General features: G+C 35.3%; 1 protein-coding gene across 4 annotated transcripts; it reads left to right on the forward strand.

The window, feature by feature from the left end:
* Positions 1-654: 654 nt before the first annotated feature.
* LOC142983224 (uncharacterized) lies at positions 655-25,311 on the forward strand. 4 transcript variants are annotated; one of them, XM_076130128.1, is made up of 19 exons: positions 655-671; positions 889-1,099; positions 3,844-3,990; positions 4,546-4,606; positions 5,455-5,556; positions 6,117-6,196; positions 6,323-7,097; positions 7,355-7,423; positions 8,708-8,813; positions 9,339-9,470; positions 10,546-10,624; positions 11,183-11,301; positions 11,816-12,003; positions 12,584-12,749; positions 13,255-13,355; positions 13,900-13,985; positions 15,330-15,395; positions 15,941-16,291; positions 20,412-25,311. In XM_076130128.1, exons 1-19 carry the CDS (start codon positions 661-663, stop codon positions 20,541-20,543), a joined length of 2,982 nt encoding a protein of 993 aa, XP_075986243.1. In that variant the 5' UTR covers positions 655-660; the 3' UTR covers positions 20,544-25,311. The 4 variants fall into 4 exon arrangements, with proteins under 4 accessions (XP_075986243.1, XP_075986242.1, XP_075986244.1 ...); XM_076130127.1 differs by having other exon boundaries at positions 665-803; XM_076130129.1 differs by lacking the exon at positions 15,330-15,395 and having other exon boundaries at positions 665-803.
* The last annotated feature ends 1,038 nt before the right edge of the window (positions 25,312-26,349 follow it).

Consider the following 26,349-nt stretch of genomic DNA (forward strand, 5'->3'; position numbering starts at 1 on the left):
GTGTTTATAAATTATAAAATCTCTAATCTAAATTATAAAATTATAATATCTTAGTATTAGATACTAATATATAATTTGTCTTGTTTTAAAATATAAAAAAGTGGTTGTAATTTTACTATCGTATCAAAGTTAAAGTTACAGAAGAGGCAGTTATAAATGTCACGAGGCATAGTTTTAAAGTGCCTATTGAGATTACTGTAGTTAAGTGGTAGATTATGATTATAAATAATGAATAAATGACTGGCCTTGGAGGCTTAAATAATGGCTCTATTTTTCCTAATATTCTCTAAAAAAACCCTACATTTGGATGTTAGGTAAGATTGATCACTTTTAGAAATACGATATAATTATAATAACCTTTACAATTTACAAATATAACGACCTCTATACCTATTTAAAACAATGTGATCTAGCTTAATCGAATTTGAACTATGGCGCGTCTAGCTTTATGGTTACCAAACGGGTGTCGTAGGTTTGTAATAGATAGAAGAATCAAATGCATTATTTCCAATTGAATTCTGCCGTGGACAATAGATTTTATACAAAAAAATAATAAGCTAAAAAATAATTGTAAATTGGACATTGATTTCTGAACGTAGCGCTTGGCAATCTATAAACCACAGACAAGATAGATTCGAGCGACATATTGTTATTGTCAACATGTCGGATAAGTTAGTACTCGTTTTTTAATCGAAATTTTGCCTGTTTTCTCACATAATTACAGCATTAAAAAGTGTTGAATTATTACAAAGCTAATACTTAACATCTAAACAGTGTGTGTTGGTACAGGAGATGGCGGAAATGCGAGTGTCTTGATAATGTCATTTGCGTCGTACATCCATGTGTTCTACTTTTTAGTGATCGATAACATTTATATTTTTATTACAGTGAAGACTTATTAGGCGATGATTTAGGAGATCAGAGCCTCGCAGACTACAACCTTGGGAATGAGGAGGAGGAACAGCTCTTAGCTGATGACTATGAGAACGCCGCCCCTCAGAATGTGCCAACATCAATCGGACCTGCGTTTAGAGAGCCCATTGATAACATGGTGCCTCAGCCGCAGGAATACTCTCACCCTCATGAATATAGCAATCAGGTAAATATATTGTACCAATTGTTATTAAATTTCACAATCATATCAATATGTTTACATAACTAAAACAGAGAGCTGTCATTTTGTTGTTGTGATCCATCTTTGGGTTTTTCCAAATTACAATTTCAATAATAACTTCTTGGAGTTCAGTATTGTGCCTAATATTTAGCTATATGTTAGCCCTTAGCCCTCTACTACATTGGGCTAAGATTATAAACGCCAAGAAAAAGCTATTACTGTATGCATCTTCTTTGCACCTACAATATAATATATCAAGTGAAAGAGAATATTATTACAAGATGTTACACTTTCTTCATAAACTCATCCCTGTTATATACAGGGTGTAAACGACGGTTAACCGAAAACTTCAGTGTTAATTTTGTGACACTAAATGCGCGAAATTTACTTCAACCATTTTTCTCGGAAATGATTGGTTCCCGAGTTAGTCATTTTTGAGCATTCAATGTATAGTGAACAACGCGATATATCTCCGCGCATGCCTACGAGATTTCTGGCGGCGGCGGCGCGCTGAGCGACGACATGTCGCGACGCGTCGTAGGTATCAAAATCAAAATCAAATCATTTATTCATTTAGGTCAAATGTTGACACTTACGATAGTCGTTACAATTACTGAATCTACCACTAGCTCGGAAAGGGGGTAGAGCCTTATGAGAAGAGCTAGCGAGAAACTCACGGCCACTCTTTTCAATCGCCAAAAGTTTTACAATGTGGTTGATACAATAATTGATCATGCGAGGAGCTGCCAACAATCAGCGGTACGTACGCGTACCACCACGTCTATGCGCTCACTAGTATGTATTATTAGATAACAATCTCATGTATCGTTTATGGTAGGTATCGTAAGTACGCTCGTATGTTACAATAGCTCATAGTAAAATTGTAAGTAGGTAGATACCTACTTGGCTTACGTGAAATCAAACAATAATAGCAAAATGTAACCAATAATAAGAAAGTGCTAAAACGAATTGTTATCAATGTCTATCAACACGCAAATACCTGGTGTATGGCGAGAGTTTGAGTAGGTACCTTTGGATCCGGACGTACAGGTGCAGAGCACGCCGTGCACTTCCACGTGCTTCACCATACATAGCACATCAACATTTCTTCCTATTTACGAACACAACTGCACTTCGAAAACAATAACAACAAAAATAATAACAATAAAAACACTAACAACTCAAAACCGAAACAATAACAAGTAATAATAAACAACAGTTCACACACGACACGACGAATAGGACATAACGAACGACACCGGTGAAGAGCTTCCGTCTTCCGCGAGCGAATTGCTCGAACTATCAAAGAGAGCCGCCGGCGCGGGCGCCTCTCCGCTCACTCGCGCCGCCCCTCGCCCGTGCCACCCGCTCCCTCCGCGCCGTCCGTCCGCGCGCCGCCGATTTGGTGACGAGCGACGAGTTAGGATCCCAGCGAGAGATTAGATTGAATAAAATATTGATGTGGCATTAGGTACTATTTTTACTTGTCACAGTTGTTACTCGTTGCATTGTAGTTTTATTCAAATACCGAATAACATTACAAACATTATTGATGTAAATTTAAAATACCTACTTTGATATTTAATAACATAAAATCAGATTCAAGTAAATAAAATAAACACGAAACGTTTATTTAATTAAACCATAAAAAATGTAGGTACATAACAATGATAACAATCAATATCCATTAATATTCTTATCAGAGAAACTAACTTATCATAATTCATTATCCCCGGAGAATTACTTAGCATTCATTTTGTCGCATCCCATCTATGTAACATCCACGCGCGGTCGCGGCGTCACGCGTCACTACGGCCATCTACTTTTCGAGTCGCACCGCGCTTGTATGAATGAGCGTGTAAATATCGAATAGAATAATAAGTTTGCAAGAACAAATAGAACAAAGCGACAATACTTGTTAAATTGTTTATTAGAGATTTTTATAGCGCTAAAGAATATCAATAGTATTTTTTGTCGTTCTGTATGTATTTGTACGTGTAATAATAATAAAATATCACACATTTTAAATCTTATTAATGTACCTTTTATCGGAGAGCGGGATAATTATGTCATTTTCATTTTTAACATAGAAGAACAAATACTAAGTAACGCTGCATACTAGTGAGAGTGAGGCTGACAGCTGTGTGCGTAATCGTGTCTGTGTGGCGCGCGTAGGTACGTCGACCGTCGCGGCCGGCCGCCGCCGGCGCGGTGTCGTTGGCCGCGGACAGCTGATAGCGAATTTATACGTTGTTTTAATCCATTGCTGTTTTTTGTGAAAAACAGTAATATGACGGATTTTTTCTCATATTCATGTTGCACTGTGTAGTATTAACGAAATAATACCGAAAAAAAATAAAAAAAACGCATAAAAAATCGGAAAAATCATGAAAAAAGCGATGAAAATTTTCAACGCCATAAGCACCAGAATCATGTCTAGAATCATTTTTTTTTCGTTTTCGGTAGCCTGTCTGTTACACCCTGTATAAAAGTGTAGGCAGAGGTATATGGTGTGGGTTAATTATGTAGATACTTATACACACATTTCACCATTTACAATATTAGTCCCAGGCAATAGATCCTATGCCTATGGCTCCATACCATGCAGTCAACAGAATCTGTGCTACTGTTCGGAATAAACAGTAACTGATAATTCACACCTGTATGCACTACAGTCACAGCCAAATGTGGCACTCAATATGATAACAAGTCTTTTTTTTTTATTCTAGCCAATGCCATCTTACCAAGCAGTGGTAGACACGGAGTGTGTGGTGCCAAATATACAGGTAGAAGTACCCAATGTGCCTGTACACAATCATTCTACGTATGCACCATATGAACCTCAATATGAAGAACATGCCGTACCACCAGCTATTGTAAGTATTATTATCTATACTAATCTATATTATAAAGCTGAAGAGTTTGTTGGTTTGATTGTTTGTTTGTTTGAAAGCGTTTGAATTAAAAAATTCACTGGTTTTACTGGTACTCTGCTCCTATTGGTTGTAGCGTGATGATAATTATATAAACCTATAGCCTTCTGTTCTGTATCTAACTCTGAAAGAATTTTTCAAATCAGTAGTTCCTGAGATTAGCGCATTCAAACAAACAAACTCTTCAGCTTTATACTATTAGTATAGATGCTCCACAATTGACAGTATCTTTGGACAAGTCCAACATAGTTATCTGATTGTCCAAATTTATTCTTTAATAGCCAGGAAGGCAATCGTATAATTTGGTGCATCAATTGTGCTTCTTATACTCAAAACTGCTATGCTTGTACAAAGATTAGCTATGGTTTCATTTTTTTTAATTTAAAAAAAAAACATAGATAAACATGCTTGTACAATTACATTTTTGTATGTATAATGTGGCCTTTGGGATTGAAATTTTATGAGGCCTATGATAATATGATGATTTTTTTATTTCAGCCAGCGGCGCCAGTGGAGTCTCCACAAATTGTACCTTCAGATATGATAGCACCCGTGCCAAGTAAGTTTAAGTATACAATATAGACTTTTGAAATGAATCATAATAGACAGGGAAAAGAGTGTCGTAATATTTTTTATTTCATAATTATTTTACAAGTGTTTGAAAATTTTGTTAACCTTTCATGTGAAATCAGCTTAGTCTATATAAGGAAGTCTAAGTGATGCTAAGTTGGTCTATTTTCAGGAAATTAAACTTGTTAATGGCACTTGAGAAATGTATCTGGTAGTAAAGACGAGTAATTTCAAAATATTGTGTAATATTGATTTGAAGTAACAGTTTTCAATGATTGTGTGAGGGTCGTATAAAATATTCCTGGTAAGGTATCTTCATAATCTCTTCTAAAGTGTGATTTCAAGGAAAGTAATTGAGGCGCCCATAGCCAGTTAAAACGTTACACAATCCTTGGCGCTGTCATTCTGTAGTTGGGTGAAAGTGGTATTTGAACAGGGCATCTCCGTGATTCGGAGGGCACGTAAAAAGTTGGTTCTGGTTGTTATCTACTTAGATGACAACTTGAACAACTTAGACACTAGGTTGACCACTTACCATACAATAAGTAAGATGGGGAGTAATCCAAATAATTTTAAAAAGTATGTGATACTAGCTTTTACCCGCGACTTCGCCTGCGATTTTCCCTTGGGAATGCGTCATTTTCCGGGGGTAAAAAGTAGCCTATGTCCTTTCTCGGGTATCAAAATATCTCCATACCTAATTTCATGCAAATGGGTTCAGTAGTTTAGATTGAGTAACAGACAGACGGAAGACAGAGTTACCTTCACATTTATAATATTAGTATGGATAAAACATATTTGTATTTTACTATGACATGTGTATATTGTTGTACACAGATGGTTCGATAGACGACATGGGAGCTCGCGAACGTTTCGTGTCGGAGCGTCCGCCCGGCTCTCAGAGAATGCCGCAAGTCAGAGATATACCTGACTCTTTAGGTAAGTCGCTACTGCTTTTATGAATTTCCATTCATAAAGGTTTACCGTTTATGTTAAATGTTTCAGCATGTTAATATTTTTCTTGTCTTAAAATAATGCAATGATAGCTGAGTGGTATAAGTTGGCACCTCTCACGCAAGTGGTTGATGGTTTGAAACCGAGGCAACACACTAATGACTTCTTGAAGTTATGTGTGTATTAGAAATAAAATTTTGTTCAAGACATTTCTTGAGGGCATGCAAGGTCCCCAACCCTCACTTGGCCAGCGTGGTAGACTCAAGAAATAACCCCTCCCGCGTTCGGGGAAAAAAAAACTTAAGCTCATGTTAAAAAAAGTTTGATTGGGGGGGCCGCCGAGCCTCACGTCAATGGAAACGCACAGTTGCAAACTAATGATTTGATTTGGAAACTTTTTAAATTCTTTGCCAATAATGAATATAATAATATACTGAATATAATTTTAACTTGACCTATGAGTGACATGGCATTTGCTGCCTATTTATTATCAAGATTAGCCTATACAAATGATCAATTCGTAATTAATATAAATTTTGTTGCAGACAAGGTGGTGATCCCGCGCGGTCGCACGTGGCGTGCGGCGCACTTCCAACATCCGTACCGACGGAACTACATGCACAGGGTATGTAACCATGTTCTAAATGATATAGTCAATTCGACTGGCTAGTCTATGTATCTTTACTAATGTGACTTAACAAAGAATGATCCATATTTAGTCACCTAATATTTTGTACATTTTAATTCACAGGGCAACTTTAATCAGCGTCCTTCATTCCCACCTCCCCAAATTCGGCCAAACCCGCCGCACATTCGGCCAGAAATACGTCCGGAAATTCGCCCTGAGCTTCGTCCGGATATTCGCCCTGAAATTCGGCCGGACATGCGCCCAAACATCCGCCCAGACATGCGCCCGGATATGCGACCGGACATGCGCCCGGACATGCACCCAGACATGCGTCCGGATATGAGGCCGGATATGCGGCCGGATATACGCCCGGATATGCGCCCAGATATGCGACCGGAATTACGGCCCGAGATGCCTCCTGAAATGCACCCAGATATTAGAATGGAACCAAACATACCGCCGCAAATGGGCCCAGAAATTTCGCCCGAACGTCCCATTTTACCACAAGACATGCCAATGTTTCGCCCCCCACTGGAAAGGCCGCCATTCTTCCCGAGATTCCAGTTTCGCCCGAATATGGAAGAACGTCCGCCGTTTGGTCCTAGGCCGAATTATGATCCGAGGTTCTATAGGCCGAGTTTTCCTCCTAGACAGTTCGTGCCTCCTATGAGGCAGGTGGTCCCTAATGCTGGTCATATGCCCCAAGTGACTATAAGGCAGGTGTTGCCGGTGGCCGGGCCGAGTGGGGACAAGATGGGCCCGAAAGACGGCCCGAGGGAGCCCGAAGTCCGCATGTTGCCGGTCCCCCTGCCGGCTAATTTACCGCCCGGAGGACTAGCGGGGAAGAAAGTGCTTATCAATCCACATTTTAAAGGAAATTTCCAACCGCCTGTTGAAGGTAATTTTTGATATTTATTTATTCACTTTTAAAATATTTGTGGTTTTGGGTATCAAAACGATAACATCTTTCAAGGGGAAGGTTTTACTTAATTTCATCCATTTTCATATAACTAAAATACACAATTAACTTTGACATTTTAAATTCATGATCCTGAGAAATATAAAAAAAAACGTCATTTTGACGAAAAACTGTGAGAAACTTAACTTGAGTATGGTAACACTGAATGATATTATAACCCGTGGTTTATGCCACAGGGTTGCCAGCCTACATACCGACGCGGATACAAAAGTCGCCGCCGAATACACCTATTGAGAGCAAATTCGGTAATAATATTAACAAAAATATCCGTAAAAATTTTATATTTATGATCGACAATATTTCTCGCTATAACCACCATTGTGTGTCAGAGTAATGGTAGTGTTTGACATTACTTATCATGCCCACCTAGAATGAACTTTGTATATTCCCAATAGTATAACCGGTTTCCTTTTTATATGCTACTAGCTGACCCGCGCAACTTCGCTTGCGTCACATAAGAGAATCATAATTTTCCCCGTTTTTGTAACATTTTTCACTGGTACTCTGCTCCTATTAGTCGTAGTGTGATGATATATCGGACCAGTAGTTCCCGAGATTAGCGCGTTCAAACAAACAAACTCTTCAGCTTTATAATATTAGTATAGATATAAAACGTTGTTTGTCTGTTTCTGTGAATGATCATCACTTGCACAATTGAGAAGATATCGTAGCAATTATCACCGCTGTCGGTGTCACGCGTGATAATTTAGAAAAAAGTAACCATTTATTTTTCACACGAATTGGAAGGGAAAAAATGTCACTCACTTGTCAGCTATACTATAAGAGACTATTGGGAATATACCGTGGATCTAAATTATAAAGTTTTAACGGATAGTATAGTCGTATACATAGATTTGCGCATGTGCCTGCCAAGCACTTATTTGTATCCATGCACCATTCTGCTTGTATTTATGAGTGTTTTATGTTACTAAATATATAAGTATTCGACAACACTTGTTTATTTAGATAAGGTGTGATCCATTTTTGTGTAAGATGATTTTTGCCCCTCCCCCCCTAGATCGTCCGAAAATCCGTTAGATATTATTTTGTAAAGAGTAAATAAAATTACACTTTTATTATTTAACTCTCCTCTCTTGTAAAATGTTAGAGTCACATTTTATTTTTCATGCTGAGTCACTCAAGAAGAGTATTTCCTTCTGCTCTTAAATTAACGATAAACATAGTAAATCCCAGTTTCATTTAAGAAATACAAGTCAGAATATAAAAAAAAAAATTACCAAATTGAGAACTCCTTCCTACCTTAATCGTCTTGCGTCTTATAAAGTAAGTAACCAGTCAATCATAAGCCTATCTTCGATAGATTTTTGATACAGTAAGTAATCTCGTCTCTCGGCACAAACGTTGTTAGCCGGACTTGATGTTTTATGTTTGCAATATTTTGGTTATATTTAAGTATAAATAAATACTCCTAATGCCTGTGTTTTTCTTTTACATTTCTATCTTTAGAATGTTTAAGCTTGTTGGGCAAAGTTTCTAGATAATTAACATATTAATGTTTATTTACGCAGGTCCAGTGAAAGACATTGACGACGCTGCTGAGAGATTTATAGCGGAACAAAGGAACGCTTTAGCGAGAGCCGCTGTGAGGAAACATGCTAGAAGATCACCACAAAGGTAAACATTATATTATTCTACTGTCTACATCCTACTATCCTACTAATATTATAAATGCGAAAGTTTGTGAGTATGTATGGATGTTTGTTACTCTTTCACGCAAATACTACTGAATCGATGAAATTTTGTATGTATGTAGCTGAAGACTCAGAATAACACATAGGCTACTTTTTATCCCGGAGTTCCCGAGGGATCGGGATTTACACGGAAAGGGCTTCCACGCGGATAATGTCGCGGGCGGCCTCTAGTTTAATATAAATAATTTAAAGGTGACTGACTGACTGATCTATTAACGCACAGCCCAAACCACTGGACGGATCGGCCTAAAATTTGACATGCAGCTAGATCTTATGACGCTAAGAAAGGATTTTGATCAATTCTACCTCCAAGGGGATTAAATAAGAGATGAAAGTTTATATGAAAAATCTGACTTAAGTCACAAACCGGACAAAGTCGCGGATAAAAGCTAGTGTATAAATAAAATGTATTTAAACTGTATTGATATAATGTTTTGTTGTACAACAGGTACATAGAAAACACAACAATAGAGATAGAGAACGAGCTGGCACACGGCGCCTACCGCCGGAGCGATGATGATGACCTGTTGCGGAGACAGGAGGAGTTCATCAATGCGAACAGAGCTGGGCTCAGACGGAGGTGAGGAGATTCAGTTATTTGATATACCAGTATACAACGTGCCGCTGCAATGGCTTATTACCTTCAACGTATGGGTAGAGTTAGGGGTTAATAATCATGTAATCTTTATGTATATAATTCTTCTGTAAGTGTGTATGTCACTGAACTTCTCTTAAACGACTGGACCGATTTTGATGATTTTTTTTGTTTGTGTTCATGGGGATCTGAGAATGGTTTAGATTATTAAAAAAGTGTAAAATGTTCAAATTAAAGACGTGTAGACAGGACAACGTCTGTCGGGTCCGCTAGTATACAATAAAATGACATTGTTAGCAAATTGAAAAAACTTAAATGTCACACATACTAAATAATAAAAGAATGTAATCATAACTGAATCACTCTGTACAAACAACAAAAGTACATCAACGGTGCGGCAACGTCGCGTGCGCCGCCAGCCCAATAGCAGAGTGGCAAGAAAAGAGAGGTTTTATTGTAGTAGCTTTCTTTCTCATTTTAGTTTCATTGATTCGAATATCATATGACTCGTGAGCCAGGTGAACAAACTTTACTCGAGTAGATTATGTACAGGCTGTGGAATTTTTTTAATAAAGTTAATTGTTAATAAGACGGTAATTAATCATAATAATACAAATTGTTGTACTATACATGACTAAGGACCTCTAACTCTACCCATACGTTGAAGGAAATAAGCCATTGCAGCGGCACGTTGCATAATTAAGCAATATAATAATGTCCTTCTACCCATTTTCTTGATACGTTAAGTTTCTTTGAGTTAGTGTACAAGTGTGCAAAACACATGTAAATTCTCTATTCTTTCACTTTCATGAAACGATCAGTGTTCATCTCTGTTCTTCTGTTCCCATGTTCTTTCAGGCACGGGAGTCTATAAGTCGCCGTTTTTTTTATCTCCAGAATGAGATTCTTTTTGATAGAAACAACTCATGATTTCTTTTTCCATTGCTCATTTGTAAGAGATAACTTTGGCCAGATTTAAGTCACTAGGCCCTAGACATAAAGGTTAATCATGTGAATAAACGTAGAGGTGTATGTATAACTAAAACATACTTATTTTTAGGATGCGCTCCCCGCCGGCCCGTCGCTCGCCGTCCCCGCGCCGAGCTCGACCCGCGCCGCGCCCCGCTCCACCTGATGAGGTATGTACATATTGATTTATTATGATCATTGATCACTTTGTACATGGTATGTAACTACTCGTGCTTTATAATCATCTGCGTAAACATAATACAGTCAACTTGGGTAACTTTGAATCATTTGGGTAACATTGAACGTGGGAATTTGAACTAATTTCGATTATTTATTCATATAAAACCAACACATTGATAAAGGTTTATTTTAGTTTTGCAATTATCAATTGTGTTGGTTTCATATTGAGTTGACTGTATTGTACATATTATTATGAAACTTATGACCATCTGTAATAATATACACTTCAAATGGTGACACTTATTTAAATATGGATAGCGATTCTAAGAAACTTACTAATACAACATTTAATTACGTGTAAAACTGTCATTATGATTTTATTAGTTAGTTTGTTAATGATGAAAGCATTTCAAAATAACATTTAATATTTTTATGATAGAGTTTACTATTTTGATCAAAGATAGGCAATATCTTGTCTATTAAATCGCAATTTTCAATATTTTAGTAGACTTCCTTTACAAATACATCACGATTCATATTGTGTACAGGACAGTGAATACAAGCGTCAGTTACGTGAACAACAGAACCTGCGCGAGCGTGTACTCCGAGCTAAGGAGGTGCGGCGACGGAAGAACGCCGCCGCGCTACACAAACTGTTGCAGGAGAGGTAATATGTTGTTACTATTTATAATAAGAGATAGACTTGTGGTTATGTTATCTTATTTTATCTTATCTTGGGGGTGGAGATGTCACTTCGACCATTATTGATTCTTTGTACCATCTTCTTCTTTGCTTCTTTAGACGTTCTCAGAGCAAAATTTATCGGGTTTTTTAAGCTTTCTATCGGTAGTAGTCTATAATTTTCTGGTTTGGGGTATTCGCATTTTAGATGATCCATTCTTTTCCTTTCTTAAGCTTCATATTCGTCTGAATGTGGCGTTTGACTTTAGGTTAAGTGTCGGATAACGATAGTTAATTTAAGGGAAAGATCTTGATGAAACCTTGCATGTCAAAAAAAATTTCAACACATTTTTGTAGGGCATGTCAAGTTTCAAAGCTGTAGTGGACTGTACGTTTTGGCCTTCCTTTAATTCGGCGGTTGCCCAGCAGTGAGACAGTTAAGGGCCAATTCTTATTATTTCAATTATGATTACCAATATAATTACTTTTTTCTCTTGCAGAGAACGTGAAGCCCAAGACAAGCCGGAGGCCAAGCCGTTGGCCCCAGTAGACAGTACGGACAAGCCGACGAGCTCGGAGGCCCCGCTGGCGCCCGACACCACGCGCACGTCGCCGGCGCCGCCCGCGGGGGACGGCAGGGACAGGTCACCCGTCAAAGAGCCGCCTATTGAAGTTAACTCTACTGTTGGTGAGTACACACAACACATGATTTAAATTATAATTCAAAATATCCTTCATTTCGTTAACTTAATTAACTTCAAAGTATTTGAAATAGTCATATATAACTATAGTATTTTTTGTTCAAACTGTTTACTTTAGTATATTACAGTCCCCAATCGGCATGATTAATCTATAGTTTGTCCTTTATCTCGAGTAAAATCAATAGCTTTTGCCTTTGCTAAAAAATGTGATTCGGAAGAAAAGACAGATTGTGGATTTTTTGCACAGATTATTTTTACTGTACAGAATTAACTTCATAATATACTAGCTGACCCGCGCAGCTTCGCTTCCGTCACATAAGAGAGAATGGGTCATATTTTACCCCGTTTTTGTAATATTTTTTATTGGTACTCAGCTCCTATTGGTCGTAGCGTGATGATATATAGCCTATAGCCTTCCTCAATAAATGGACTAACTAAAAGGATTTTTCAAATCGGACCAGTAGTTCCTGAGATTAGCGCGTTCAAACAAACAAACTCTTCAGCTTTATAATATTAGTACGAGTATAGATTAGTATAGATTAATGACACATATGTTGGTATGTGCAGAGAACCTGACCCCCCCTCGCGGCGAGTCTCCCGAGCGCGCCCTGACCCCCCCACTGCCGCGGCGGGACAGCGACGACGACCTGGACCTCATCCTGGGGGACATCGAGGGGATCCTGTCGGATGACGACGACACTGGGCGCTTCAAGGACAAGGACAACGCTAACAAGTGAGTCACTGTAGCATCTCATCCCACTGACCCCTCCCTGCGGACACTGACCCCTGCAGGCACTGACTCTCTGCGGGCACTGACCCCCTGCCGGCACTGACCCCCTGCCGGCACTGACCCCCTGCGGGCACTGACCTCCTGCGGGCACTGACCCCCTGCGAGCACTGTCCCCCGGCGGACAGCGATGATGAACTCGGTACAAAGTGACGCGGCTGTAAGAATATATCAAAATATCTAATGATATGAACCCTGGACCGCAAGCTCCTAACCTTCTATGGACAACCGCCCCCGTTACAACTAAAAGACGAATTCCAGCTTCCCCCTTTACGGAGTTTTTAATATATTTATATCGCTTTATCGTTGGACCGCCGCACACGAATAGCTAAAGCCCTTTTAATGAGGCTGTATCGCCTTCGTTGGAAACTATTAATAATATTGTGCAAGACATAAAATTGTACAATATTATATACTGCAATGAACATTAATGTGTATATTTTATGTTCAGACCGGAGCCCAGTCGTCCGCGGGACCTGCGCTCCAAGCTGCCGCCGCGACAGCCGCGACAGAAGATCGTGTTCAATGAAGACAAACAACCTGTTGTTAAAGGTAATATTATAACCTACTAGCTTTTACCCGCGACCTCGTCCGCCGCCTGAACTTTCCCATTTGAATGCGTCATTTTCCCAGGGTAAAAAGTAGCCTATGTCCTTTCTCGGGTATTAAACTATCTCCATACCAAATTTCGTGCAAATTGGTTCAGTAGTTTAGGCGTGATTGAGTAACAGACGGACAAACAGACAGAGTTACTTTCGCATTTATAAAATTAGTATGGATTAGTAATTAATTTAAAGCTTAAATCCCAAAGACATAGTTATAATATTTCGAGGATTCTCACCGGTCGGTAAATGATCTGTGGGTTAAGGAACATTCGGCGCGGTCATTGCATAGATGGGTGAAGCGAGCGTCTCCGTGCTTGGAATGGGGAATGCTTGGGCATGTTAAAAGTCGGTTGCGGTTGTTGTTAATTAAAATAACAGTCGTTAAGGCATCAGTCAAAGGTTTTTCGGGCGGCTTGACTACTTTGACAGGTTGACTACTAACCATACGATAGAATAGAATAAAAATGTTATAATATCAATACTTTTTACAGAGAAATCACCGCCGCGTCGCGCGGTAGTCACAAGTTCGACAAAAACTGAAGACACTGAAGCCGTTGTTGAGAAAAAACCAGTTAAGGTACGTTTCCAAAATACAATACAGTAGTTGCCTACCAGTCAAATCAGCTACTCTTTATATATTTTATTAAACAGTACAAGCTTACAGTGTTCACCAAAGCGCTTATATGTTATTCTAGGTTACATTCAACATTTTATAATAAACTATACTAAGTAGCACAAACAATAACAAATCAAAGATAACAATTATCTATACTAATATTATAAAGCTGAAGAGTTTGTTTGTTTGTTTGAACGCGCTAATCTCAGCAACTACGGGTCCGATTTGAAAAATTCTTTCAGTGTTAGCTAGCCCATTTATCGAGGAAGGCTTTAGGGTATATAACATCACGCTATGGCGCGGATATATTAGGAGCGGAGTAGCAAAGAAAAATGTTACAAAAACGGGGAAAATTATGATTCTCTCTTATGTGACGCAAGCGAAGTTGCGCGGGTCAGCTAGTGTACAATAAAATTCTACCTTAGCAACAATACACACACAATAACTTAAACTTAAAATATACTATCATAACTTATATAATATTATTATTTAAATATATAGATATACTTGAGATTATTCTCGCATTGCTATCAGCAAATACGTCTGTATGTTATGAAATGTCCAAAACACATTTTAGTATAGAAATACGACGTAGTGACGTCACTATTGTAGATTTTCGTTGATATCAAAGTTTCTAATAAAATGTTTCAGTCTGTAATAATTACAATTTCAACATTATTTACGAAAATAGCTACATAGTCTGAACATTTTAGATGAACCTTTTACGAGTACGAGTTTAATAATTTTTCGTTAACTCAGGCAACTACCCAATAATGTATTTACGAACAATTTTAAAATACATACGTGTTAGTTCTACGATAGTCGCTTGTGTACCTAGAACGGAACAAAAATTGTACACTGTTGACAACTGTTGTGATTCTTCGGAAAATAATTTAATAAGTAAAAATAAAAAGATTAGAGAATTTTACTAAGTTAACAAAAAGTTGTAGCTTCAATAATAAACCTCACGTTCATTTTTTCTTTCATATTTTTTAATTTAAGTTAATTCGAACCGCAATTAATTTGATCACAAAGAAAATACCAAACTTGTGACGTCATTACGTCAGCATTTCTTTACTAAAGAGTAGCTTATTTGACTGGTAGCAAAATACTGTGATAAGAAACAGAATCCCGTATTTTCTATTTCATTTCATTAAATAGACCGCTCAAAATTGAATTTGCTAGTATTTGTCTATTATTTCCCTAAAGACCAATATATCGTTTGACCACTTTAAAACAAATTTTATAATAAAAAATATCCACTGTTCAGTGCACTTGTATTAAGATCAATACATTTGATTGCAGACTAAACCAAAAGTGGATAACGTAACAGTCAAGTCGAGACAACGGATTACTTTTGATAATAAAGAGGTGTGTATCTGTATACATTTCATGTAATTTTATCACCTTACCTTACGAGTAGGTATTATTGGTTCGACAGACACAGGAGACCGAGACATTAGACCGCGACCGGTGACTGCAACCGTTAATTGACTTTCGGTAATGCAATTGACAGTTCATAAGCGTGACAGCAGACAGACCGTGGCGTTAACCTATAGCAAAGTCCGTTACTGTATCCGGTCGCAGTCTCTTGTTTCGGTCTCCTGTCTGGCGCGGCGCGAACCGCCTCTTAAATGCTTTAAAAATACTCGCGCCCAAAAAAAATTGCTCTTGTGTCGAATCAAACATACAAACAACGGATAAACAGGACAACTAGACTCCAAATATTTATCTGTGCATCATAAAAGATAAATATAATCAATAAGTATTTGTTCTGTGTGGGAATCAAATCGACGACCTCTCGACGCACTGATAGTAGCGTAGCGACCATCTTGACCACAATGTAAAAAAACGGAAACAATATATTTTGTTTACATTTCGATACTTAAGGAATTAAATATTATTCTTATTTACAGCCGGAAAAAGAGGCAGACGATAAAAAATCGTCGTTCTCAAACCGCCGAGTGATATTGCAACGCAAAGCTCAGACTACTAAAGACAAATCCGTCTTCTCTCGCATTGACGCTAAGACGGACCCAACTAAACCCAACCCTGGGATATTTAGCCGAGCGGTAAGAACTGCAATTGGATCGGAAAACAATCGTATTGTTATCAAAAAAGATGAGCCGCAAGTGCAATTCGAAAGCGATTCAGATGTGGATGAAGAGTCGCTGCTGGAAGATTCGGGCAGCTGTGCGACGGTCAACAATTTACCGTTCGGCATGACGGATACTAGGTTGAAGACCCTCGCCGGCAATGATGTACAGGTAAAGGGATTTTTGAAATATATTGGTGTTTCGAATGTTGTTAGATGTGTATAGTTTTGGTATACAAATACTGAGGATAGAAAAAGTTTTCCATATATCAAAATAAAGTTATTTGCCAGCTTATTATAAAAAATCAAAGGAATTTTTTAGTTTAAAATGGAAACGATACAAAAAATTACACAATTAAGACAATTTTTATAAAAAAATATACGCGGTAGAGAAAATTGCGTTTTTACTTTTAATTAAATATGAATATATGATTCATAAACTTATTTATTCGTCAATGATAACTTAAAACTACCCCTATACGTATAAAACGTATCAGTTGAGAATAGACAGATCTAAGTAAACTAAATCTAGCACGTCTGTATTTCTTTAAACTCATAACTTGAACGGTAAACGAGTCTGTTTGCCTTCGCAACATACTTTGCAGTTGGATACAAAATCAAATCATTTAGGTGCAATGCTGATACTTATGATAGTCAATGATACAGAGAGTGAATTTACCGCCAGTTCGGAAGGTAGGGCCAACGAACAGAGCTGGCAAGAAACTCTTAATCATTACTATTTACCTGCAAATCACTAGTGTACAAGCCTCTGTGGCGCGGTCGGTAGTGTTTGTTGTTACTGCGCAAGAAGTCTCAGGTTCTAATCCTGGGTCGGGCCAAAAAAGTATTTTATGGAATAATCTATTGAGAATTTCTCAGAAATTGCCCGCAGTTAGGAAGTTGACATCGTAGACCTCGGTGCCTCAGAGAGCACGTGTCACCATCGATCCTGCGCCTGACCTCTCTCTGGTCGTGTTATCCGTCCCACCGGGCTATGAGAGTAAAGGAATAGAGAGTAAACAAATAATCAATGAAATGAAAATAATAAATGAAAAATGAACACCTTTGAAAAAAATGTCAAATTAACCTATAATGTAGGAAGCAAAACGGAAGATGTGTGTGAAAGGGACGGAAGTTAGGAAAGACAAGGACGGCAAGAGCGACAGGAATATTCTGGAAAACAGCGGTTGATAAGTAGTATGTAACGAATAATTAACATTTGAATCCTCCGTGGCGAAGTGGTTTACGTCACCACGCCTCTACCATTGCGTCGAGTGTTCGTGGGTTTGATTCCCACACGAAACAATTACTTTTGCGATCCTCAAAAAAAAATGGGATCTGGTTGTACTTTGTGTTCGTTGTTTGTATGTTTGTAAAAGTACCGGCGACACAAGAGCAATTCTTAGTGCGGTAGTTGTCTTTTAAAAGAAAAAAAGTACGTTTCCATATTTATCCTACAATTTTATATTTTTTTATCAAAACATTCGAAGCACCAATTTTAATAATATTTTATGCTCTTATAACTACGATCTGTGATATAAACGTCTTATATATTTATATGTACATAATATATTATTATATAGTTTTACACTATTTTGTAGATGTTACTTAGTTGTAAGTTTGTATGCAGGCTTATTGATAACTATAATATAGTATTAGAATATAGTCGTTTACAGTTCACTAGCTGACCCGCGCAACTTCGCTTGCGTCACATAAGAGAGAATGGGTCATGATTTTCCCCGTTTTTGCAACATTTTTGACTGGTACTCTGCTCCTATTGGTCGTAGCGTAATGATATATAGCCTATAACCTTTCTGGATATATAGGCTATCTAACATTGAAAGAATTTTCATATCGGACCAGTAGTTGCAGAGATTAGCGCGTTCAAACAAACTGACAAATAAACAAACAAACAAACAAACAAACAAACAAACAATCAAACAAACAATTATAGAAGTAATAGTATAGAAGTATAGATAAGCAATCTGCTAGTAAGAACCTACCAGATATATTTAAATCGATCCAGTTGTTTTCACATAAAAAAAAACCGGCCAAGTGCGAGTTGAACTCGAGCACGAAGTGTTCCGTGCTGAAAAAAAACATTTATCGTATGGGGACCTCCTTTTATATATATTTAAAAAAAATGTATTTGTTGTCATAACGGCAACGGAAATACATCATTGGTGAAAATTTCAGCTGTCTAGCTAACACGGTTTATGAGATACAGTCTGGAGACAGACAAACAGACAGCGAGGGCTTAGTAATAGGGTCCCGTTTTACCCTTTGGGTACGGAACCATAAAAAATGATAAATACGTTGTCACATTTACTAATTAAAATGTTACGTGACGTTTATTTAAATTATTACGTTATTTAGGTCGCTTTTTGTACAAGTTTTCTGTAAACACCGTTTGTGAGGTAGATATATGTTTAAAATACTCTCACATTTCGACACTTGTCTTAAAACAAACAATTTTGAGGCTTGAAAGTGATATTAGGCTAAATCCTTGCCTTATTTATCCTAGTAATATATGAAAATAATATTAAATTTCTTAATGTCACTGCTAATTAGATATTAAGAAATTTAATATTATACATACAAATCAAATGTAAACTCAAGTCATTTTGTCATTGGGGTAGGCAGAGATCATAGGAATGTCACAGATACTTTGCTAACGCATTAGGCGTTTATTTCGTATGCAGGATTTGGAAATAAAAACTTGTGTGAGTTCCAATATTGTAATAATTGTAAATTCACAATTTACAGCAAAATAGTGCTTTGGTCTATTGTATTATACTGAAGATACATCTCAATTTCCAACTTGAGTTAAAGGCATGGTTTTCTAGATTTTGCTACAAAACACCTCCTCGACAGAATCTGTCAAATTTACTTTTGACAACTCGCGTTCGGAAACGTCGCACTCGAATAGTTCCTACGACATTAATTTTATCTTATTAATTAATTATTGATATAATTTTATTATATCAATAAGCCTGTATCCATTTGTATCAAGCTAATACTTATAATATCTTTTTTACATCCAAATATTAAATTATTGAATAAAAGTCTGTGATATTATAGTTCCTTAGTAAATTTAAGACTGAAATAATATATTTTTATAGCAATACAATTGTTATATAAACAGCCGATATAACTCGGCTTGTATTTTGTGTTGGATAGAATCTAAATATATAATGTAAATAAGAATCTGTAATAATGAAAACAGATTTTGTATACAAAATGCATGTTGTTATATTATTATGTTTATATTTATAATACGATTTTAATATGGATGTTTTAAAACAAACGTGGATTTGTGTTACTAAAATGTTATTTGGAACTTTATATTATTACTTTTGCTGTGCAAAATGTTGGTACTTGATAATAATTGGCAATAAGAATGTCCTCTATTATATGAGAATTGAAAAATATTGTTCAGAATACTATCATATATAAAAGGCTTTTTTTAGATATGAATAAAGTAAAATTATTATCCGTTATACTAAATATCTTGTGTATGGTACAAGAAAAAAGTCATGAGTGAGAAATATTGAGCCTTTTCATTGTCAAAAGTGTAATTGCTCATTTCTATAAAGTATTTTAAATGAGAACTGGCAAGTATAAGGTAAATCATAATAATTTAGAATTGACTTATCGATTTAAAGTTTCGAAGTTCCACTTGACTGGCATGGTGGGTTAGCTAACCACGCTGTGACAAAGAAATTTTATATAGTTAATTTAGTAATTTTATCACAAATATTGCTCGATTTATTCGTAGGTACTTAGGATGTTGTTATTTTTTTTATATATTTATGTATAGTTGTCCGCAAAATCAAGTTTTAGCAGAAACAATAATAAAAAACCCGTTTACCACCGGATATATTGTTATCGGACATTAAAATAAATGTCACAAAATATACTTTTAAATTGTTTTGTGCTTGTTTTAACAAGAAAATTATTAATTAACCGACTTGTGTATAATGTGCAATTATTTATTGTTCAAATCAGCCATATTGAAATTGTATTATAACAAACAAAAGAGTGTTAAGTTATTATTTTTAGTGGAGAATCCAGTCAAAAAAACTCAAAACACATAATTACTCAAACTTTATAAAATTTATTACGAAATGTTATAAACCATCAAAATTGTATAACAAAAATGTAATAAAACATCACAATTAATAACAAAAATTTAACCTAACACTCCCTCACTACAATGTAAGTTAACTATAAAACTAGCCACTAAATACGTTAAGAGCCGATCTGATAGACCTCCGACGCATTGATTGCAGAGTTTAATACTGGATAAAGAAGAACGCACAGCCAAAATCACATTTAAATCCACCGCCGCCGCGGAGAATTTCAAAAAGAAATTCAACAACAAGATGGTTGCTGCCAGCAGATTGTCCGTCGTATTGAAATAGATTAATTTTAAACTAGTATTTTAATATGTACCCACTAATAATACAATTGTGTATATACTATGTTGGAGTCGGCTTCCAGTCTCACCGGATGCATTTGAATACCAGTTGTTTTACATGGAGCGACTGCTTATCTGACCTCCACAACCCAGTTACTTTGGTATTAACACGATACTATTCGGTAAGACTGGTTGTCAGACTTTCAAGCTTCTGACTACTGTTAACGATTGTCAAAGATCTTCGAAAAATGACAGCCGGGACGCATAAAATTAACGTGCCTTCCGAAACACGGAGGAACTCGATATGTATAAGATGGTCACCCATCCACAGAACAACCTCGGTAAGCGTGGCTTAACCTTAGAGATCGATCCGTGCGGCTGTTGTTAACTAAGCCACGAGCTCCAAACTTATACATAATTATGTAGCTTAGCAATTACCTAACACTGCATTGATGTAAACTTTTAAACATAAAATCACGTTTTCTTCCCGTAATGGTAGGCAGAGACCAGAGAATTATAGTATTTTAGAATAAGTATTGGATATATATTTGCTGTTGTATCTGTCAAATAGGTTATCTGATGCTTTTTCGTGAGTCGAGAAACTGGTCCTAAAGTGTATTATATTAGGCCCAATATATTGGCGGTCTGCGGTCTAAACCGCTTTGATCTGTCTAAGATATTAAGGTATCAAATTAATTACAATGAACTCTGTAACGCGATTCTCTACTACTATCGTCTATCGAGAAATTTTGTGTGAAAATCTGATCAGCGCCTCTAGGGAGGGTCGTAGGAACTATTTTTGTTGTACAGTTTAAATGCCAAGCTCTCGAGACTTGAAAGGAGAGTAGAGAATCGTGCTTTTGAACGCTAGATCGCCCGTTTTGTCGCCGCCGCAATATTGTATTTGCTTCCTAAGTTTACAACATTACTGTAAACTTGCCTTACAATTCGCGCAAAGTTTCACAACGTGGGTTGTATTGTTTTTCATATGTTAGCGATGTCAGTGCAAATTTGTTTCATAAACTTTCAATTTGAAGGTGATTTTCACATTTGGGGTACGGTATGTTAATGATTTGGAAAACAATTCAAGATTTAAGCAATAAATTTTGTTTAACAAAAATACTAATTTTAGTATACTTATTTACGAATTATTTAGTTCCTAAAAGCCATAAATGATTTAAATTGTCGACAAAACTTCGCGCGTGTTGTATAACATCATAATTTTGACGTTGCCAATATCATATCTTTGCATAGAGAGCCTATCTAGATAGCAATAACAGACCTTATTCTAGTAAACTTTGGTTACATCATGTAAATTTTTTTGGTTATAGTTTTGCTTAGTAACTAAACTATCTCTGTTTAAAGGTATGAATTAATACCATTAGTAAAAAAGGGTAAAGAACTAGTTTAAAGTTAATACTAGTTGTATAATAAGATTTATTTTAGTTCTGTAACCGAATTTTGTAATTTCGGTAATTTGGTTATTGTAAAATAAATGTTTTATCAACTAAGAATGTTGGGTTTGGTTATTTGAAAAATGTATTTCAAATGCATTTAGCGTATAACTATGATAAGTTGTAATAAAGTAATGTTCGTATATAGTATTATAACGCAATTAGGTTTTTAATTTAAACCCGGGTTTATAAGTTTTGATTTAACTATAAACTCGGGTTTATGGAAAGACCGAGTTTCCCAATAATCATACTAGTTGTTTCGAACTCATTCTTTTATATTGTATATGAGATGGTCCAAATTATATAATAACAGTTTACTACTACTATGTACTATGAACAACAATACTTTGTATTTAAAATTACCATAAGATGTACAGGAAAAATATGTCTCAATTTAACAAGTTAAAAAGATTGTACACAACAAATTCTTAAAAATACGGAAAGCATAAAGTTTTGTCATCATTTTGTCTCACATTTTAACAATTTATAATAATCGTAAGGGACAAAATATATATATAAAGTAGATATTATTATACAAACAATGTGTATTTAAAAATGTCAATGCAATTATTGATTAGAAAAATACTTATATCCTATGATAAATGATAATGACAGTTAACTGTATATACATTGTCAGTAGAAGTAGATTTTGTTTCGAATAATTATACAGGTACTAGAGATATATTCTGTAACTGTTTTATGTTTGTATATATTTTTTAATTACCTCAAAAAATATATGTACATTTCAGGGCTTGTACATTTATAACATTTAGTATAAAACACTCAAATCAATGTTGATATAGAACAGTCATGTAAATTTCTGTTAAAACTGTATTTATTGTTACACTAAACGGAATTTTGTAGCTCAAATAGAAAAATGTATATAACGGTGTGAAGAAAAATAATTTCAAAAGTTGCTTTAAACTTTTTAATTTGAATGCAATTGTATCTAAGTAAAAATAAATGTTTATCTATGTATCTCTTAAGATAATCTACTGGAAACTGTCATTAATATGTTATTCAGTAATATAATACCTTTGGAAATATCTACCCAAACGAAATATTTATAACAAAATATTGTCATCACAATTTTTTTTGCTTGAATTCATTTCAAATTGTATGCTTTTGTAAAACAATAATCTGTATTCGGTTTACATTTAAAGTATTAATTAATACGTAATATTATTTATGTTTCTGTGTCAATGTATGGGTAATAATTTGGACCATCTTATTTGTAATTATGTATATCAATATAGAAAGGTGTAGTTATATTTAAAGCAGAAAATAAATCAATTAAAATCGATACAAATTATCACTCAAATATAACTTTAACATGTACACAAAACAGTCATATGTGGGCAAACAAGCTGAGTTTTTTAAACTTTTGAAGGCGCTTTATAAAAATGTCCCTTATTGGAATATAAATGAGGAGCCTCTACCTTCAGAGGGTACCAAAATAGCGCTGTTTTAAGAACTAGATAATGACTAGCCATTTAACAAAAACTAGTTAAATACTTTAATAAACGACAATGTCAATAGCCACATAAGAATACAGTAAACAACTGTATTTTCAAAGTGTTTAGCTCGAAATATATAATAAAACTTGCATTTACTAGATAAATGTACTACGTAAATAATGATTGAAATATGGCAACACCTTTTTACTTATCGACATCACTAAATAGTATGACATAACCAATATATCATAACGGAAATAATATATGTAACACTATACTATAAACATGACAATGAGTTTTATCAGTTATAGTCCTATTATTATCTACTATTTGTAGAAATATAATACTATAGTAATATTTCAATATGAGTTTTGTATTTAAGTAAAAAATATTCACATATATTGTCGTCTCTTTCATTTATTAAAACATTGGCGGATCCAGGACTTTTGTAAAGGGGGATTTTGGGGGGCAGGGGGGGGGTAAATTGTTTTGGAAAAAGGGGTTTGCTTTCCTCGAATACCGTTTATATAATTAGCAAGTTTGTGAATGAATAATGTTTTAGAGGGGTGGGGGGGGACTTGGTTTTCTCCTCCTTGGATCCGCCTTTGGACAAATATGACGTCATATGTGTACATAATTAAAAGTAGGTGCTTAAAAATTTGTGTCTCTGTTCAAATCTTGCATTTATATTTTCAGTTTTTTGCAAAATTATTATTAAAGTAAATAGCAAAAACTGCTCACCCGTTTTTGATGACACACTGCGAATTAAAGCTTGTTTTCGAAGATGACGTTAGTGATACTAATGTTTTGTGTTGACAAAATTATGTAAGTGACGAGTTATTTCATAGTGTACTGAATAAAAAATTTATAAATATACAATCTTTTTTGCCTTTAATATGTAAACGTTTCAATATTCATACTCACATTAACATAAGAAAGTAATAAACAGATTTTTTCAAAAAATTCTGTCAATCATTTCGAATTTCTTTTTGGCTTTTTTCTACATACATATTTGGATCGGCACAAATCGGCCTAGCCGGACCTTAAAATTGAATATATACAGTAGATGAATGTTCAGGAAAAATGCCGCAGTTGAATGAAAACCGAATTGTAACGATCGTACCCGAAGGTACCCGATCGGCACAAGCCGAACAAGTGCAGTAATTGCTTCGAGTAGGTTTTGTTGTTTGATAAATATTGCCGAACCAAATGTGTGTGTAGTAAGCCTAATTTAACTGTGGATTGGGGACTTTTGTTAAATTTGATTATAATACTACATTTACTTATATTATAAGGTGTATTTGTGGATTTTGTTTGTATTTCAAAATTCAAAAATGTATTTTTAACATATCATGTCAAAATTGTTTTTTATCAAAATTGCTTTGAAGAAAATTTAAGAGTAAAGGAAATATTTGTTTTTCCTAAGTCGTAAGAGGGAAGAACAGATTTGTGCTATTATTTGCATTACAATAATTTAATATTTTACTCAAAATATTTTTAGTTAAGTTTATTTTACTCTGAAATGATTGTTGACCTCGCATTAGTTTAAACTTTAAGTAAATCATATATAGTTCATTTAAAGTTATACTTGAGAACATAAGGTCATGGGTTCGAATCCCAATTCAATGCAACTAATTATTTGACACAAGCTATAACTATAATGTTTGTCGGTTATAAGAAAAAGCAAGAAAGAAAGAAATTTTGTTCTTTTTTCAAAGCAATTTTGATAAAAATCTCTCGAAAGTTATTTCAAATAAAATACGTTAGTTGTGACGACAGTGTTATTATTTGTTGTTATACCAATATTCTCTAACATGTGATATAATATAAGATCTCAACGAAAATAAATTGGAAAGTTTCATATGTTGTTTTAATTTTATGTAAAAACCTGTTATATTGTACATACCTATTAGATTTAAGGCAATTTGATACATTTGTATTATAAAATAAATAATTCAAATACTCGAAAATGTAAGGTCGTCGTATATAAGGCTACGGAATTCTCCGATAGTTAGCGATTTTTGTCTTCAAGATAATGTTATACAAATCCTTTACGGCGCGTTCCCACTATGTCGTAACGATTAATTTATCGTTGGACGACTGTCGTCTCTGACTGTTCCCATTATAACGATAGTCGTCAAAAATGTTTTATCGTATAGTGACTATCGTATTTAGTCGTCCCCACTGTCACGATAATCTGTCGTCACTGCAAAAATGTAGACGACAGTAAGTCGTGTCGTTCTATATGTGAACACCTCCATTTAAATATAAAGCCACGACACTTAAAACTACACGATTATCTGTCGTCATGACATAGTGAGAACGTGCCATTAAGGTCACACGACACGCGTCACCGACATTGGTCCCAAAACTGAATTTGTATGGCAATAGTCGCTTGAACACTAAAATCATTGACTATCAAAGATTTCCATATCCTTGTGTAAGAAGGACCTAAAGTCTGCATTAAGAAATTGTATTAAACAATGATTTTTCTCACTTACGGTGACTTGGTCGTATATTTTTTACATTTTGTTTTCAAATTTTTATTTTTGTGACCCGTTTGCTTAAAATGTATTTAACAATACGTTTTAAGTGTTAAAAAGACTGATTTTAATAAACATTTTTTATCTTAAACTGTGTTGTTATTTATATTTACCTAGAACCTTAAACTATTGATTTTATAATTGCTTTATTTATTCAGGAAAATAGAATATTTGATTAGCTCCCCAAACAAAGTCTTGTCTGGACAAAACAATTATATCCTAATTGCATATCCTTTGTTCATATCATATTATAGTATATCTTTCCAAAATTTGTATAATAATAACGGCAGAAATAAGACAATTGATATCGAAAGTAACACTCGCCTTATGGCCTTACTACTAGTAATATGTACAAT

The sequence above is a fragment of the Anticarsia gemmatalis genome, chromosome 23, assembly GCF_050436995.1.
Source record: "Anticarsia gemmatalis isolate Benzon Research Colony breed Stoneville strain chromosome 23, ilAntGemm2 primary, whole genome shotgun sequence".
In the NCBI taxonomy this organism is placed as follows: domain Eukaryota; kingdom Metazoa; phylum Arthropoda; class Insecta; order Lepidoptera; family Erebidae; genus Anticarsia; species Anticarsia gemmatalis.